The sequence below is a fragment of the Scylla paramamosain genome, unplaced genomic scaffold (genome assembly GCF_035594125.1).
Source record: "Scylla paramamosain isolate STU-SP2022 unplaced genomic scaffold, ASM3559412v1 Contig48, whole genome shotgun sequence".
Classification (NCBI taxonomy): Eukaryota; Metazoa; Arthropoda; class Malacostraca; order Decapoda; family Portunidae; genus Scylla; species Scylla paramamosain.
Window position 1 is genome coordinate 112,051 of NW_026973713.1, and position 19,172 is coordinate 131,222.

The 19,172-nt window shown below is 46.6% G+C and overlaps 1 protein-coding gene across 2 annotated transcripts in view; it reads left to right on the plus strand.

The window, feature by feature from the left end:
- LOC135098156 (uncharacterized) overlaps positions 1–17,289 on the plus strand; it is a 28,954-nt gene extending 11,665 nt beyond the window's left edge. The window contains exons 1-11 of one of the 2 annotated variants that reach the window (XM_064000390.1): positions 10,956–11,114; positions 12,123–12,252; positions 12,692–12,737; positions 12,988–13,164; positions 13,740–13,893; positions 14,371–14,515; positions 14,655–15,190; positions 15,561–15,644; positions 15,898–16,041; positions 16,311–16,449; positions 17,150–17,289. In XM_064000390.1, the coding sequence (XP_063856460.1) occupies positions 11,099–11,114; positions 12,123–12,252; positions 12,692–12,737; positions 12,988–13,164; positions 13,740–13,893; positions 14,371–14,515; positions 14,655–15,190; positions 15,561–15,644; positions 15,898–16,041; positions 16,311–16,354 (1,476 nt within the window). In that variant the 5' untranslated portion in view covers positions 10,956–11,098 and the 3' untranslated portion in view covers positions 16,355–16,449; positions 17,150–17,289. Of the gene's footprint in view, positions 1–10,955; positions 11,115–12,122; positions 12,253–12,691; positions 12,738–12,987; positions 13,165–13,739; positions 13,894–14,370; positions 14,516–14,654; positions 15,191–15,560; positions 15,645–15,897; positions 16,042–16,310; positions 16,450–17,149 lie in introns of those variants that run through there. The other variant, XM_064000389.1, reaches the window with a different exon arrangement.
- Positions 17,290–19,172: the final 1,883 nt, after the last annotated feature.

Genomic DNA, 19,172 nt, shown 5'->3' on the forward strand with positions numbered 1-19,172 from the left:
TGTAGACGGTCGTTGTTCTTCTCCTAAATCTGTTGACAATTGTGTCCCTCAGGATTATGTCATGTCACCCACTCTCTTCCTATTATTCATCAGTGACCTTCTAAACCAAACTTCTTATCATATCCACTCCTACGCTGATGATACCCTACACTTTTCCATGTCTTTTCGTAGACGCCCAACCTTCAGGAAGTAAACAGCTCACGCAGGGGAGCCACAGAACACCAGACTTCTGATCTCTCTAAAATTTCTGACTGGGACAGACTAAACTTAGTATTGTTCAATACCTCAAAAACTCAAATCCTCCATCTAACAAATCGTCACAACCTTCCAAATAAACTATCCCCTCTTCAATGACGCTCAACACTGAACGTCAGTGGTTTGTCCTTTACTTATACTATAAACTTTAAACTTCACATACCATCTCTAGTTAAAACAGCTTCTATGAATTAGATGTTCTGAGTCGTCTCCGCCAGTTTTCTCATCTTTCCCACACCAACTGGTAACTCTGTACAGGGGCCTTATCTGTCCATGTATGGTGTATGTTTCACACATGGAGGGTGGGGGGGGTTCCACCCATACCGCTCTTTTAGACAGGATGGAATCAAAAGCTTTTCGTCTTATCATTTTCTCTTTGATTGTTTTTAGCCTCTCTCTCATCGCCGCAATGCTGTATCTCTTACTATCTTCTACTGTTACTTTCACGCTAAGTGCTCTTCTGATCTTGCTGACTGCATTCCTCCTCTCCTTTTCTTTCTCTCATCCCTATTCTGCCCACCTCTCTAATGCAAGAGCTAACCAGTATTCTCAATCATTCATCCATTCTCTGGTAATCTCTGGAACTCCCTCCCTACATCTGTATTTTTTCCCTCCTTTGACTTGGATTCTTTCAAGATGGAAGTTTCGAGACACTTATCCTCTGTTATTTGATCTGATGTCGCTTTGGGAGCTGGCATTTAAGTGGACCTTTATATATATATATATATATATATATATATATATATATATATATATATATATATATATATATATATATATATATATATATATATATATATATGACCCTGCCGTAAAACTGAACAAACACTTGAATCTATATATAGACCTTATTTAAGTTTGGTTGGTTATATGTACGAGTATGGGTATATAAGGTGCTGTACTAATATCACAACTGAAACTTGTTCGTGCATTTTCAGTATTCAATAGTTTTTCAAAATGTTCTTTAAATTGAGCATCGTTGGGTCTGTCACCTTTATTTTGATCAACGTTTCCTTTCCAGTTGATAGATTTCCATATCATTTTTGTGTCGTTGGTCTCCAATATTGTCTTCCATCTTGGCTCCATCGAGACCCAGTTGTTGTTCGCAGCAACTTGTCGTTGTCGGTTCGTCACTCTGGTGGTGGGAACAGCAGCAGCAGCAGCAGCCGCCCTGATGATGCGGCAACCTTCGGTTACCGCTGCTTCCACCTCATGTACCTCGCTGTTCTCTGTCAGTACTGGAGTTGGGGTCACTTGTAATTCCCTTGTCAGTGCGCCTAGGTCCACATCCTTGTACTGTATGCTCTTAGGTAGTGATGGCTGTATCTTTTCTGCACACCGTAGCTTCCCCAGTGCTGATGCCCTGCGCAGCAGCTCGGTAGAAGACGCAGCCTGTCTTGTAGCGATGGTCACGGTGACACAGAGAGGGGCGTGGTCAGATCTCGGTACTGTTTGATCCATGTGGAGGTTTGTGATCATATCTACACATTCATTCTTAATCACACATAAGTCAATTTCAGATAACCAACGTTCGCGTCTTCTGAATGATAAGTCGCCTCCTAATAATTTCCCGTTGCGGTGAAGGTGGTTTGCCACGGCCAGGTGGCAGGCAGGTGGTGGCGGTGGATACTCGTCCAGCAGGACAGGTGGTGGCGGTGGATACACGTCCAGAAGAACAGGTGGTGCCCGTGGATACCCATCCAGCAGAACAGGTGGTGGTGGTGAATACCCGTCCAGCAGGACAGGTGGTGGCGGTGGATACTTGTTCAATAGGACAGGTGATGGCAGTGAATATCCATCCCGCAGGACAAGTGAGGAAGTGAATACCCATACAGCAGGAGAGGTGGTGGAAGTGAATACCCATCCCACAGGACAGGTGGTGGCGGTGGGTACCTGTCTAGCAAGACAGGTGGTGGCAATGGATACCTGTCCAGCAGGACAGGTGGTGGCTCTGGATACCCATCCAGCAGGACAGGTGGTGGCAGTGGATACCCGACCAACAGGACAGGTGGTGGCAATGGATACCCGTCCAGCAGGAAAGGTGGTGGCAGTGGATACCCGTCCAGAAGGACATGTGATGGTCATGGCGGTGGATATCCGTCCAGCAGGACAGGTGGTGGCAGTAGATGCAAATCCAGCAGGACAGGTGGAGGCAGTGAATACCCATCCAGCAGGACAGGTCGTGGCGGTGGATACCAGTCCAGCAGGACAGGTGGTGGCAGTGAATACCCGTCCAGCAGGAGAGTGATCGCGGAGAATATCCGTCCAGCAGGACAAGTGGTGGCGGTGGATACCTGTCCTGCAGGACAGGTGGTGGCGGTGGATCCCAGTCCAGCAGGACAGGTGGTGGCGGTAGATACCGGACCTGCAGGACAGGTGGTGGCAATGGATACCCATCCAGCAGGACAGGTGGTGGCAGTGGATACCCGTCCAGCAGGACAGGTGGTGGCGGTGGATGCCCGTCCAGCAGGACAGGTGGTGGCAGTGGATAGGACAGGTGATGGCAATGAATATTCGTCCAGCAGGAAAGGTGATGGCAGTGAATACCCGTCGCGCAGGACAGGTGGTGGCCGTGGATAACCTTCCAGCATGAGAGGTAGTGGCGGTGAATACCCGTCCAGCAGGGCAGGTGGAGGCGGTGAATACTTGTCCTGCAGGACAGGCGGTGGCAGTGGATACCCGCTCTGCAGGACAGTAGTGGCGGTAGATACCCGTCCAGCAGGACAGGTGATGGTCATGGGGGTGGATACCCGTCCAGCAAGACAGGTGGTGGCGGTGGATACCCGTCCAGCAGGATAGGTGATGGTAATGGCGGTGGATACCCGGCCTGCAGGACAGGTGGTGGCAATGGATACCCGTCCAGCAGGACAGGTGGTAGTCATGGCGGTGGATACCCGTCCAACAGGATAGGTGGTAGTCATGGCTGTGGATACCTGTCCAGCAAGACAGGTGGTGGCGGTGAATACCCGTCCAGCAGGATAGGTGATGGTCATGGCGGTGGATACCTGGCCTGCAGGACAGGTGGTGGCAATGGATACCCGTCCAGCAGGACAGGTGGTGGCAGTGGATACCCGTCCAGCAGGACAGGTGATGGTCATGGCGGTGGATACCTGGCCTGCAGGACAGGTGGTGGCAATGGATGCCCGTCCAGCAGGACAGGTGGTGGCAGTGGATACCCGTCCAGCAGGACAGGTGGTGGCGGTGGATGCCCGTCCAGCAGGACAGGTGATGGTCATGGCGGTGGATACCCATCCAGCAGGACAGGTGGTGGCGGTGGATACCCGTCCAGAAAGACAGGTGGTGGCGGTGGATTCCTGTCCAGCAGGATAGGTGGTGGTAATGAATACCCGCCCTGCAGGACAGGTGGTGGCGGTGGATACCCGTCCAACAGAACAGGTGATGGTCATGGCGGTGGATACCCGCCCTGCAGGACAGGTCGTGGCGGTGGATACCCGTTCAGCAGGACAGGTGATGGTCATGGCGGAGGATACCCATCCAGCAGGACAGGTGATGGTCATGGCGGTGGACACTCGTCCAGCAGGACAAGTGGTGGCGGCGGATACCCGTTCAGCAGGACAGGTGGTAGTCATGGCGGTGGATACCCGTCCAGCAAGACAGGTGGTGGTTCTGCATAACCATCCAGCAGGGTGGCGGTGGATACCCATCCAGCAGGACAGGTGGTAGTCATGGCGGTGAATACCCTTCCAGCAAGACAGATGATGGTCGTGGCGGTGGATACCCGCCCTGCAAGACAGGTGGTGGCGGTGGATACCCGTCCAGCAGGACAGGTGGTAGTCATGGCGGTGGATACCAGTCCAGTAGGACAGGTGGCAGTCATGGCGATGGATACCCGTCCAGCAGGATAGGTGATGGTCATGGCGGCGGGTATGGTGGATACCCGCCCTGAAGGACAGATGGTGGCAATAGATACCCGTCCAGCAGGACAGGCGGTGGCAGTGGATACCCGTCCAGTAGGACAGGTGGTGGCAGTGGATGCCCGTCCAGCTGGACAGGTGGTGGTCATGGCGGTGGATACCCGTCTAGCAGGACAGGTGATGGCATTGAATACCAGTCCAGCAGGACAGGTGATGGCAGTGAATACCCGTCCCGCAGGACAGGTGGTGGCCGTGGATAACCTTCCAGCATGACAGGTAGTGGCGGTGAATACCCGTCCAGCAGGACAGGTGGTGGCTGTGGATACGCGTCCAGCAAGACAGGTGGTGGCGGTGGGTTCCTGTCCAGCAGGATAGGTGGTGGTAATGGATACCCGCCCTGCAGGACAGGTGGTGGCGGTGGATACCCGTCCAGCAGCACAGGTGATGGTCAAGGCGGTGGATACCCGGCCTTCAGGACAGGTGGTGGCTGTGGATACCCGTCCAGCAGGACAGGTGATAGTCACGGCGGTGGATACCCGCCCTGCAGGACAGGTGGTGGCGGTGGATACCCGTTCAGCAGGACAGGTGATAGTCATGGCGGTAGATACCCATCCAGCAGGACAGGTGATGGTCATGGCGGTGGACACTCGTCCAGCAGGACAAGTGGTGGTGGTGGATACCCGTCCAGCACGACAGGTGATGGTCATGGCGGTGGGTATCCGTCCAGTAGGACAAGTGGTGGCGGGGGATACCCGTCCAGCAGGACAGGTGGTGGCGGTGGATGCCCATCCAGCAGGACAGGTGGTGGCAGTGAATACCCGTCCAGCAGGACAGGTGGTGGCGGTGGATGCCCGTTTAGCAGGAGAGGTGGTGTCAGTGATTACCCGTCCAGCAGGACAGGTGATGGCAGTGAATACCCGTCCAGCAGGACAGGTGATGGCAATGAATATTCGTCCAGCAGGATAGGTGATGGCAGTGAATACCCGTCCCGCAGGACAGGTGGTGGCCGTGGATAACCTTCCAGCATGACAGGTAGTGGCGGTGAATACCCGTCCAGCAGGACAGGTGGTGGCGGTGAATACTTGTCCTGCAGGACAGGCGGTGGCAGTAGATACCCGCTCTCCAGGACAGTGGTGGCGGTAGATACCCGTCCAGCAGGACAGGTGATGGTCATGGCGGTGGATACCCGTCCAGCAAGACAGGTGGTGGCGGTGGATACCCGTCCAGCAGAATAGGTGATGGTCATGGCGGTGGATACCCGGCCTGCAGGACAGGTGGTGGCAATGGATACCCGTCCAGCAGGAAAGGTGGTGGCAGTGGATACCCGTCCAGCAGGACAGGTGGTAGTCATGGCGGTGGATACCCGTCCAGCAGGATAGGTGGTAGTCATGGTGGTGGATACCCGTCCAGCAAGACAGGTGGTGGCGGTGAATACCCGTCCAACAGGATAGGTGATAGTCATGGCGGTGGATACCCGGCATGCAGGACAGATGGTGGCAATGGATACCCGTCCAGCAGGACAGGTGGTGGCAGTGGAAACCCGTCCAGCAGGACAGGTGGTGGCGGTGGATGCCCGTCCAGCAGGACAGGTGATGGTCATGGCGGTGGATACCCGTCCAGGTGATGGCAGTGAATACCCGCAGGACAGGCGATGGCAGTGAATATCCGTCCCGCGGGACGGGTGGTGGCCGAGGATAACCTTCCAGCAGGACAGGTAGTGGAGGTGAATACCCGTCCAGCAGGACAGGTAGTGGCGGTGGACACTCGTCCTGCAGGGCAGGCGGTGGCGGTGGATACCCGTCCAGCAGGACAGGTGATGGTCAAGGCGGTGGATACCCGGCCTGCAGGACAGGTGGTGGCAAAGGATACCCTTCCAGCAGGACAGGTGGTGGCAGTGGATACCCGTCCAGCAGGACAGGTGGTGGCGGTGGATGACTGTCCAGGAGGACAGGTGATGGTCATGGCGGTGGATACCCATCCAGCAAGACAGGTGGTGGCGGTGGATACCCGTCCAGCAGGACAGGTGGTGGCGGTGGATTACTGTCCAGCAGGATAGGTAGTGGTAATGGATACCCGCCCTGCAGGACAGATGGTGGCAATAGATACCCGTCCAGCAGGACAGGTGGTGGTAGTGGATACCCGTCCAGCAGGACAGGTGGTGGCGGTGGATGCCCGTCCAGCTGGACAGGTGGTGGTCATGGCGGTGGATACCCGTCTAGCAGGACAGTTGATGGCATTGAATACCAGTCCAGCAGGACAGGTGATGGCAGTGAATACCCGTCCCGCAGGACAGGTGGTGGCCGTGAATAACCTTCCAGCATGACAGGTAGTGGCGGTGAATACCCATCCAGCAGGACAGGTGGTGGCTGTGGATACCCGTCCAGCAGGACAGGTGGTGGCGGTGGATACCCGTCCAGCAAGACAGGTGGTGGCGGTGGATTCCTGTCCAGCAGGATAGGTGGTGGTAATGGATACCCGCCCTGCAGGACAGGTGGTGGCGGTGGATACCCGTCCAGCAGGACAGGTGATGGTCATAGCGGTGGATACCCGGCCTTCAGGACAGGTGGTCGCTGTGGATATCCGTCCAGCAGGACAGGTGATAGTCACGGCGGTGGATACCCGCCCTGCAGGACAGGTGGTGGCGGTGGATACCCGTTCAGCGGGACAGGTGATGTTTATGGCGGTAGATACCCATCCAGCAGGACAGGTGATGGTCTGGCGGTGGACACTCGTCCAGCAGGACAAGTGGTGGCGGTGCATACCCGTCCAGCACGACAGGTGATGGTCATGGCGGTGGATACCCGTCTAGTAGGACAAGTGGTGGCGGGGGATACCCATCAAGCAGGACAGGTGGCAGTCATGGCGGTGGATATCCGTCCAGCAGGATAGGTGATGGTCATGGCGGCGGGTATGGTGGGTACCCGCCGCCCTGCAGGACAGATGGTGGCAATAGATACCCGTCCAGCAGGACAGGTGGTGGCAGTGGATACCCATCCAGCAGGACAGGTCGTGGCGGTGGATGCCCGTCCAGCTGGACAGGTGGTGGTCATGGCGGTGGATACCCGTCTAGCAGGACAGGTGATGGCATTGAATACTAGTCCAGCAGGGCAGGTGATGGCAGTGAATACCCGTCCCGCAGGACAGGTGGTGGCCGTGGATAACCTTCCAGCATGACAGGTAGTGGCGGTGAATACCCGTCCAGCAGGACAGGTGGTGGCGGTGGATACTCGTCCTGCAGGGCAGGCGGTGGCGGTGGATACCTGCTCTGCAGGACAGTGGTGGCGCTAGATACCCTTCGTACAGGACAGGTGGTGGCGGTGAATACACGTCCTACAAGGACAGATGGTGGCGGTGGATACCCGTCCTGCAGTACAGGTGATGTTCATGGCGGTGGATACTCGTCCAGCACGACAGGTGATGGTCGTCGCGGTTTATACCCGTCCTACAGGACAAGTGATGGCGGTGGATACCCGTCCTACAGGTCAGGTGGTGTCGGTGGATACCCGTCCTACAGGACAGGTGGTGGCGGTGGATACCCGTCCTACAGGACAGGTGGTGGCGGTGGATACCCGTCCTGCAGGACAGGTGATGGTCATGGCGGTGGATATCCGTCCTACAGGACAGGTGGTGGCGGTGTATACCCGCCCTGCAGGACAGGTGATGGTCGTGGCGGTGGATACCTATCCTGCAGGACAGGTGGTGGTGGTGGACACCGGCCCGTTCCGCAGAATTGACTTCCAATATCATTCTCCCTCCACTGAGGTGCTGTGGTTCAGGAGTACTCCTTCTTTTCATTTGACGGTCTCCTTTCCAATGTTCTGTGTTTTCACTGAAGGACGCCCTTCACGAAGTGGATGACGTCCATCGTGTCTATTGTGTGAGGATGCGTCAGATTTTCTCTTAGTTTATTCTAGTTTTGCTGTTCCCTGGTGGCTTGCCTCGTGACTCCCTGAACTGATAATTTAGTCCCTAAACTATCAGTCGTCCCTGGCAGCGGCCGACTCTGCCCTGGTGCAGGCATACTGCTGGGCTGAGTCCCACCTGGGGAACCTCGCCCTGTTCTGTGCGATCCTCACCCCCTCCTGCTACGAGAGCTGGACGTTGGGGTAAACAAACTTTTTATCGTATAAAACGATTTTAAAATTAAATACTTATTGTGATCCTCATCGGTGCGACAAGACATTTGTAGATTGAGTGAAGAGAGATGGTGAGGAAGGGATCGCAGATTTGGGGCGTGAAGGGTGAGGAGAGAGAAGGCACGGTGTGTGGAAGGTTTGTTTGGAGGGGCTGTTTTGCCATAACAGGAAGGTGTGGCTTTAAGAAGAAGAAGAAAGTGAAGCAGCAGCAGCATAAAAAAAAAGAGAGTGCACATGTGTGTGCAGATTTAACTTGGGCTTAAGAAAAAATAAATAAAATAAATAATTGGAAATTGATTGTAGTGTGTATACTTTATAATGCACATTGTCACTACTACTACTAGCCTACTGGCTCCTTGTAGCTGCTTCTTATTAATTCTCTCTTCCAGCATTATTGTAACTATAAATCTCTCTTCCAACATTATTCTAACTATAACAAGAATTTATAATAATTAGGAGAATATTGATGACGTGGTAAGCATGATGGCAAATATTTACATCTTTGTTTCTTCCATATATCGCTTTATATTACTTCCAAGGTTTTCCTTCTGCGTTTGTTCCTTTTCTTTCTTTCAGGCTCAGAGTGAGCATCGTAGGAATGGCAGCCATCTTGATAGACTTGTAAAAACTGGGAACACCACCGACAGCTTCAGCAGGTCCTGGCACTGGTTCTTCAGTGTTGAGTGGCATCCGTTCATTTGACAAAGAATAGCTGTTTCAAGGGTTTAGGGAAAAAAGTTTTAAAGTTACAAGTTTGTTCACATTTTGTCTGCTCGTGTGTGGAAGTAATTTTGCAGTCTGTCAGTAGCACATTGGACTGCTTCCGTCTTGGATCACTGAGCTGCTGCATTTATTTATTTTTTTCAGGTCACTTTTTGTCTGCTCTAGAACAAATCTTAGAAGTTATATGAGTAACTATTGTCCTTGAATTCATTGTTATTTTCATTTGTTTATTTATTTATTTATTTTTTCCTTCTTCATCATCATCTTCTTTTTCTTCTTTTCTTCTTCTTCTTGTTCTTCTTGTTCTTGTTCTTGTTCTTCTTCTTCTGCTTCTTCTTCTTCTTTTTTTTTTTTCTTCTTCTTCTTCTTCTTCTTGTTTTTTGTTCTTCCGCTTCTTCTTTTTCTTCTTCTTCTTATTATTATTATTATTATTATAATTATTGTTATTATTATTATTATTATTATTATTATTATTATTATTATAATTATTGTTATTATTATTATTATTATTATTATTATTATTATTTATTGTTATTATTATTATTGTTATTATTATTATTATTATTATTGTTGTTGTTGTTCAGACATTCCGAGAAGCTGGAGGAGGAGGTGAGAAGAAATACAAGTGTTGGGAGGTGAGTTTATTCCCGACTAGTTCCCCTGAAGAAGCTTGTGCGAAGCTAGTCGGGAATAAACTATCCTCCCAGCACTTGTGTTTCTTCTCACCTCCTCCTCCATTATTAGCATCATTATATTCCGGAATTACTAGTAAGTAGTGACGTCAGTAAATTTGCGAATGACACCAAATTACGAAGATAAGACAGGACTGGATAGAAAGTATGATTGGACAGAAAAGTGTGAAATGAAATTCGATATCAATGAGGTAGCGTTCTCTACGTAAGAAGTAAGAGAGAGAGAGAGAGAGAGAGAGAGAGAGAGAGAGAGAGAGAGAGAGAGAGAGAGAGAGAGAGAGAGAGAGATGCACAATATATATATAGTACAGAGGAGAATGACTAAAAGGATACAGGGGATGAGGAGTATTCCTTACGAAGCGAGGCTGAAGCGGTTAAATTTACATTCTCTAGAGAGACGTAGGTTAAGAGGGGACCTGATAGAGGTCTTTAAGTGGTATAAGGGTTATAACAAGGGAGATGTAAGCAAAATTCTTAGGATCAGCAACCAGGGTAGAACAAGAAATAACGGGTTCAAGCTTGAAAAATTTAGGTTTAGGAAGGAGATAGGAAAAAATTGGTTCTCGAATAGAGTGGTAGATGAGTGGAACGGACTCAGTAATCATGTAGTTAGTGCTAGGACACTAGAGAGCTTTAAGAGAAGATTAGACAAGTTTATGGATGGGGATGATAGGTGGAAATAGGTAGGAGTGTTTCATACAGGGACTGCCACGTGTAAGCCTGGTCGCTTCTTGCAGCTTCCCTTATTTCTTATGTTCTTATGTTCTTATATAAAACAGCAGCTTAAAGGCCAGGGAGATAGCTAAATCTTCGAGAGAGAGAAAACAAAGTGATACTACAAGTCTGCGGCCTATAAAACAGTGCATTTAGTGCTTTGATAAGGCCTCTCTTACATTACGGTGTACAGTTGTGGCTGTGCAAAGAAGAGTGACTAGGATGATCCAGGGACTGAAAAAAAAAAAAAAAAGCTAGTCACTGGAATGGTGTAGGGAGCGTGGTGATACGATAGAGGTATTTCGATATCATTAAGGTAGGCTTTACCTCCTCATACGGTGTTCCATCCCTCGAAGTAATAATAATGATAATAATAATAATAATGATAATAATAATAATAATAATAAGTGAATTGATAAGTAAATACATCCGCCAATTCATGATGACTTAAGATTTCTCGGCCTGGGTGCTGGACCTTACAAGTCTCCTGATACTTCATCTCCTTGCTATTCTTGTGTCATGTGCCTTACCCGAATAGAATGGCTGGCGGGGGGGAGGGGGGGAAAGGTGACAGGCGAGGTGCAGGCTGAGGGTCATGGCAGGGTTAGTTGGGAGAGCTCAGCCCCAGTGAACGCTCGTGTGTGTCAGCTGAAGGACACCAACACTGCCCGGTGATCCATCTGGGTGGTGCCAAGCGAGGAACATGTACTGGTGTTTTGGTGAGTAGATTAGGTAGTGGTGATACGAAGAGATTTAACAATACGGCCCTTAGATGTTCTTCCATATGATGTATGCTAACAATCGTGTGTGTGTGTGTGTGTGTGTGATGGGAATAAGGTACCTAAGTTTGTTAGTGAACACGTACTATTATTTAGTATACTATCATTTGCTCCTTTACTTTACTGAAAACAGTACGGTTCATATTGAAAGCATGTTATAAAACTACATTGTGGTTTGTAAGCATGAACTCTGCCGTCTCCCATCGTCTGCAGCAGTGACTACGTGAGGTGGAGACTAATGGGAGGGGAGTAGGGGAGCTGCCAGGTGCCTCCACACGCCCCACAATTGCACGAGGGAACATTCTTTTCTTGTTCTTTCACAACATCCTCACTTTATTTTACCAACCGTGATTCAAGTAAGAGAGAAATCCAAACAATTTTAAACCGTCAAATAAACTCACCGTTCGCGAAAATATTCTAACGTGTATTTTGAAATTGCCGCGTGACTGGATATGTAAGGGAAAGTGGAAAGCCAGGAAGCGCCACAAACATAATGTTATTCAGTCTTAAAAAATGATTGAGTTACCCCGGTTAGCATCCAAAACTGGAAAGGTGTGGATATTCTTCAAGTAAAACGTCGACCTGCTATACCATGGAACTGAGGTTTCATAAGCGAGTGGGGTTGTTCGTCCTAGTGGAAACATTGTTGAGTGACCATTCTATAATTATCATATTAGCCAATATAACAAATAGTTTACCTAAAGGAACTGGTGTGTGATTATTGTACGACACTATACGCAGATTATCAACTTCCAAGAGGAATTATTCTGCGATTACGTTGGAAGTGGTAAACTATTCTGTAATTATCGAACTTACCGCTATAAAGAAACTCTATCTATAATCATCACTAATCCGAAATTATTGTACTCGACACTACAAAGATAATTTACATGAACGAATGAAATGTGTATTGTCATAAACCATACAACCATCTTTCCCTTACTCTAGGTGCGGCGTTGATGCTGGTAACAGTGGTGGGGATCCCGGCACACAGCCAGCAGGCATCGGCAGCATCCTTCCGCCTGGTCACCGCTTACACGTTAAACCGAACTGATGACTCCACTCAAACATTTCTCAGGTAACACTTAATACGCCGCACCGAAGATGGATAGATAAGTACTATTACTTATATATTTTCAGTCTTAAAGTTAGAGAAAAGTGTGATTTTCTTTTAATGAATTGTACATGAATATCTCAAAAGCTCATGGAAGGATGCATGAACTTGGGAAAGGTTAGGAATCACTGCCCTATATGATATACCAATAGCGTGAAAATAACAGCTATAGGACACTTCTTTATTACATGTCTATAAATTCAATATAATGACACTATTTGGTCGTGGTCCTTCAGCGACATGTCATTTAAGTGGTTTGGTCAGGGTAGAAATTATATCTAAGTGAACTAATGTATTAGAGAGAGAGAGAGAGAGAGAGAGAGAGAGAGAGAGAGAGAGAGAGAGAGAGAGAGAGAGAGAGAGAGAGAGAGAGACTGAAGCTTCAACTTTTCTTGTATTTCAGAGTGGGGACCTCTCCCTCCACCCGGTCCCTTACCTTGGCTCTGCAGGTGGGTGGGTGCATAACCTAACGTGTCTTAAAAGAAGGAACAATACACTAACTAAATTTAATGACGTTTTTTTCAATTTAAGACTCAAGATGAACACCTGCTGGAATAAATCACACACACACACACACACACACACACACACACACACACACACACACACACACACACACACACACACACACACACACACACACACACACACACACACACCTCCTCCCACTCGCCTAATGTAAGATGTCGTTGTTCACAGACTGACCTGACTAACTGTGGATGCAATGTCACCGGGAATTACTCAGGTCGCGTCCTCCAGGTGACAGGTGGCTACACAGGTGATGCGCTCAAAGTCGTGGCGCAGAGGTACCAGCATGTGGGGGGCGTTGGATCAGCTGAGGAGTTGGTGAGCGTAGCGTGGCACCCCGAGGAAGAGGTGAGAGAGCGTGAGAATATTACCTTATAGATTTTCTTGTTATATTTTTATTATATATATATATATATATATATATATATATATATATATATATATATATATATATATATATATATATATATATATATATATATATATATATATATATATATATATATATATATATATATATATATATATATATATATATATATATATTGTTTTGTCTTTATTTTTTTTTATTTTTCCTGTATGTCATGTTTAGTTTTATCTGTTGCCTTGTCTTCCTATATTTATTTTTATTTGGTAGTTTATTAATATATTTATTCATTATTTTCTTTTAATGCGTATGCGTGAGGAAGACTTGCAAAAGGCAAAAAAAAAAAAAAAAACTATTTAAATATCCATAGTTTCTGCTTACAAAGTACCACAGCAATAGAAATCTGATCTTTAACATTTGCATCTCATTATTATCTTCATATATTACATACTACCATTGCTTCATCATTCCTATAGAAAAAAAAAAAAAACATACAAAATTCTTGTCATGCCACTTTGAAATAAAAGAGATGAGGTCACACTATTCCTTCCTCTAGATGCTGCTCATGGCGGCTCCCAGGACCACCCTCAGCCTGGCCAGCGGGCATGAGGGCCAGGCGGGGCAGTGGTGGCGGCTGTGGTTGAGAGGCGGTGAGGAAGAGCGCGGCAAGGCCTCCAGTGGTGACCCCGCGCCGCCTCAGCTTGACCAAGGTGTGTGTGTGTGTGTGTGTGTGTGTGTGTGTGTGAAGAGGTGGAGCTGATGGGCCTCGCAGTGTATTGAGTGTACGTATACATTTTTATTAAACAGGGAATTATTGTTATTATTATTATTATTATTATTACTATTATTATCATTATTATTATTATTATTATTATTATTATTATTATTTGGTGGTTTAGATCCTCTGCAAACCTATATTGCTTTTCATTATCTCAAATCAAAATTAAATAGCACTGCGCAAGATATGACCGTTAGTTAAGATTTTTTCGGTTAAATTTAATGTTAGGATGGGAAAAAAAAGAAAAAGAAAAAGGAAGAAATAAAAATTGCATAAAATATGAAAGGCATTGCTATAGTCGGAGTCGTAATTTTCCTTTCTAAAAGATGCAACCATAGATTTCTTTATAAAGGAGTCTATGATATATCTTGAGGCAACGAATTAAAAGGATTGTTTATACCTCGTATAGAGCGAGACGCAGCCGGAACCGAGGCAGGACGGGGCGTGGTGGTGCGCACTCAGTTCTCTGAATCCATCTTTGGCGTATCTGTGGACTCGCTGATGCCGGGGAAGCGTCGGCGTCTCCTGAACCTCACCGTCACGCCACACACTGGGTAGGTTTGCAGTCATGTGTTTGAAGGTGCCAATACTTCATTTGTTTCGAAAAAAAGTTTTCTGTAAAATGTCTTTTTAAGAACTGATAGATTACATTAGACAATTGTTTATAACCATGAGTCCTCTCTTAACTTTCAGAAAACACTGGCAGGTGAGCCTACATGTGCCAATTATCTCTACAGCCCTCGAGTGGGAGACGAAGCTCTGGAAAAATCAGGGCAAGCAACATTGGGAAGTTAATGGGGAAGTCAAGTCTACCAAATCTGACATATCGTTAGAATTCGTTCACTTCAAGCAGGAGAAGCAGGACGAGGAGACTCAGGTCACGGATGACAGAGGTGAGGCTGGCAGGTGTGATGCTGAAGGTTGTGGGGACGGCAATGTCAAGGAGCCAAAAGCCAAGTCGCGGCACCACGTCGACAGTGATTGCGACTCAGATTTAAGAAAAGAACAGACAGTAGACCAGAATGAAGTTTGTAGTGGTCGAGATCCTAAATCAGAAGACTTAAAGCAAAATGATCATGATTCCGTAATGGTAAATGTAGACGAAGAATGTTCCAAGAAAGCGGAGTGTGATGGACCGGAAGAGTCAGTGTCAAGTGACGCTGTTCAAGAGACTACACAAAAATTAACTTCCCGGGTTTTCAGCCTTTCTTCCAACATGAAAACTTTCAGTAAGTACGTCCACACTTCATGTAGAACGAAATTTGACTATTAAGGCAAAATTTAATGATACGTTTCTTATGATGTTAGTAAGTCCTTTTATTCAGGTCTTTTTATATACTTGTTTAATGATACGTTTCTTATGATGTTAGTAAGTCCTTTTATTCAGGTCTTTTTATATACTTGATTTCTTGCAAATAAGAATTTATAATTAAAAAAAGTTGTTCGCTATACCTTTTGAAATCATAACTATTTGGATAGTACTGTTCTAATATTTTTGTCGGTCGCGTCATCAGTGCCACAGTAGTGTACTTGAGTTGTTTACTTACCTGTACCTCACGACACCCTCCCTTTATCTCCCTCCACGCACCGCACGCATAGTCTCATCTGACGGAGGACGCTGGATTCGGATCCTGCAGCGCACACACCTGGCATTCTGTCCTCGCCTTGGCTGGAACTTGAACCGTGAGTGAACCGGAGCCTGAGAAGCGAAAGTTCAAAGCAAGAGAGAGAGAGAGAGAGAGAGAGAGAGAGAGAGAGAGAGAGAGAGAGAGAGAGAGAGAGAGAGAGAGAGAGAGAGAGAGAGAGAGAGAGAGAGAGAGAGAGAGAGAGGAGAGAGAGAGAGAGGAGAGAGAGAGAGGAGAGAGAGAGAAAAAAAAATATTTAAACTATACAAGAAAAATATTGCAAAAATATTTTTTATCACTTTGAATTCTAGAAATATTTCGGTTCAATCGTGACTGGACTGGGTGGGAGTACGTGGTGAAACACCTGGGAGTGGGGCAACATGGTGGTGAAGGCGGAGTGGGGCGTCTCTCTCCTGCAGTGGTACCAGAAAACTTTCAGCTTCTCTTTCGACCAGGTAAGTTCCACCTCTCTCTCTCTCCTCTCTCTCTCTCTCTCTCTCTCTCTCTCTCTCTCTCTCTCTCCTCTCTCTCTCTCTCTCTCTCTCTCTCTCTCCTCTCTCTCTCTCTCTCCTCTCTCTCTCTCTCTCTCTCTCTCTCTCTCTCTCTCTCTCTCTCTCTCTCAGTGGATATTTTCATGCTGGATAATTATTTTAGGTGAGGAATCTTTGTGGGTAGAAATAAGTCATTTTTTTCTTTTTTTCTCCTCCTTTGTGTTCACCTCCAGGCGGCGGCGCTCCCCTCCACGCAGCTGGTCCTGGATTTCCGTGACTGGTGGAGCTACAAGGTGTGGCTGAAGTGGCCGGTCCTCGCGTCCTCCCTCGCCGCTTCCCTCACGCTTGGTCGCGACAGTCACACACTGCTGGGTGAGTCAGACCGTGTGGGGGTGACGTGGGAAGGCAAGGAGAGAGTGACGGGGTGGATCAGCTCAGTATTGAATGATGCTCCGTGTTTTTTTTGTTCGCATGACTTGATTGACTCGACTTTTATTGTTTGTCTTTATCTTGTATCTTGAACTTGCTAGTGGGGATTATTGTTATAATTGTTATTATTATTATTATTATTATTATTATTATTATTATTATTATTATTATCATTATTATTTATTTGTTTATTTTTCTTTTGGTATGATTTTTGTAAAGGATTATATTTTGTAACTTCATCTGATTTGTTATTCGTTGGTTCTTTATCGTCCCTGATTCTCTCTCTCTCTCTCTTTCTCTCTCTTTCTCTCTCTCTCTCTCTCTCTCTCTCTCTCTCTCTCTCTCTCTCTCTCCTTCTCTCTCTCTCTCTCTCTCTCTCTCTCTCTCTCTTTTTATATGCACTTTCTTTTTCATTATCAACTACTTTACTATTTAATATTACTGCATTAGTATTCCTTATTAATTTATTTAGTTTTACCATCATTGTGCTCAGCTTTACTTCATTATACTATTTTTCCTTAGTGTTTATTAATGTATTTTTTTAATCTATCTTTATTCATTTATCTATTTATTTATTATCATTATTATTATCATTATCAATATCATCATCATCATTATTTTCATCCACAAATGTTACTGTTAGTGAAGAAAGTGGACGAGTTTCTGGGTGAGGACGCCGGAAAGGTGGTGGCGCGGGTGGTAGCGCGACACACCCCTGCTGGCTTGGTGGTGACCTTCCACGCCGACACCGCCAGCATGCAGGAGCTCCACGATACCGTCACTGCCGTCCTTGCTCAGGTGCCTCGTGCTGGCGTCCTGCTGAGTGGTGAATGTGTGCTGACGGGGGGTAGCGTGGTGGTGTAGTGTTGGGATGTAGTGATGGTGATTTAGTGTGGTTGCGGGGAGGTGTTGGTGGTGTAGGAGGTATATTATAGTGGTGATATGGTGGTGGTTCGATATGGGTAGTGTGATAGTGGTGATGGTGGAGATGGTGGAGGTGGAGCTGTGGTGGTGTGGCAGTAGTGTGGTAGTGTGTTAATGGTGTAGTAGGTGCAGCGGTGGTGCTTCGAGTATTTAACATAATCATTTGCTAGTCGTTTAGTTTATTTATTTACTTATTAATCCCAACTGAACGTGACTGGTGTTCTTGATTCATGATGACGACGCCTCCACCTCCCCATCAGGCCATGGAGAGCCCTGACCTGTGTGGCGAGGTGCCTGACCACGCCACGCTTCTGAAGTTCCTGCACGACTTCCTTGGACAGTCACCGGCGAGTCTCTGGGCGGATCTGCTGCAGGAAGTAAGTGAGGAGCCTTTGCTGGGGTGGGAGGGCTACGGTTCTCAAGTATTTCTTGATGAATTAAGTTTTTACTTTGATGATCTGCATTGAAGTTTTGATAGATCAGCTAGTTTAGTTAGTTAGTTGGTTGGTTAGTTAATTTTTTACATAGTTCGTTATTAACTGGTTTGTGATTAATTTGTTGTAAGTTACTAGTTAGTTATTGGTCAATGACTTAGTCGGTTAATCAATCACTCAGCTACTTATTTTGATACATAGTAAATTAATTAATTATAACTATAAAATAATTATTTCATTAGTACCTACTTAATGGTCATTCAATAAATTAGTCAATTATCAGTTAGTTTGCCTTTAGTTATGCACTATATCTAGTTAATTCATATATATATATATATATATATATATATATATATATATATATATATATATATATATATATATATATATATATATATATATATATATATATATATATATATATATATATATATATATATATATATATTATACCTGCTCTTCATGCACACCCTTTTCCTGCCTTCGTTCCTTCACCCTAGGTCCGTCGCCTGCTGCTGGGGTCTGGCACCGAGGCAGACTTACATCACCTGCTGGAAGTTTTCAGGGAGGAAATGGGGACAGGTAATTAACAAACTCCTCCTCGCAGGTGTTGCATGTCTACCTGTAGCTGCTGCAGGTGACCGTGGCAGAGCAGGTACTGTTTCCTTCTTTACACCAGCATTCGGGCTGGTATAGATAGTTTCGGCTTTAAAATAGAAGCAGAGCAAAGACGAGACAATTTATAATGAAGAACTTCAAGAAAGAAGATAAATAAATAGATGTCTAGATAAGCTCTCAAAACACAACAGGAATTTTAATTAGGCAACTGCTCGTACGTATATTAGATGAGATCATTACCTTAATTTGAAACGCGAAAGTAACTCAAATTTGTTGCTCAGGTAATTACATACTGAAAATAGAAAGAAAAAAAGAAAAAGAAAAAAAGATCAGGACTCTCCCCAGAATTTAATTAATCAATGCCAGTAAAAAATATGCAGTAACCGGGCAGGTAATCCTGATCCGGGCAGCGAACACACACACACACACACACATACACACACACACTACTGCCACGCCAAGTGAATTTTTTTTTTTTTTTTTTTTTTTTTTTTTGCAGCAGAAGGCGTAGGATTGTGGGAGGCAGTATGGACGGTGCTGGAGCGGGCGGGGCTGCTGCGTTCCCGCGGCGAGGAGGTGGAGGTGGTGGTGCCCTCCGAGTGGATTAGGCTGGCGCAGGTGGGTGTTGTGGCTCGTGTTTTGAAAAGCTTTACTCTATCATCACGACTAAACTCAAAGGCCACAGTGATG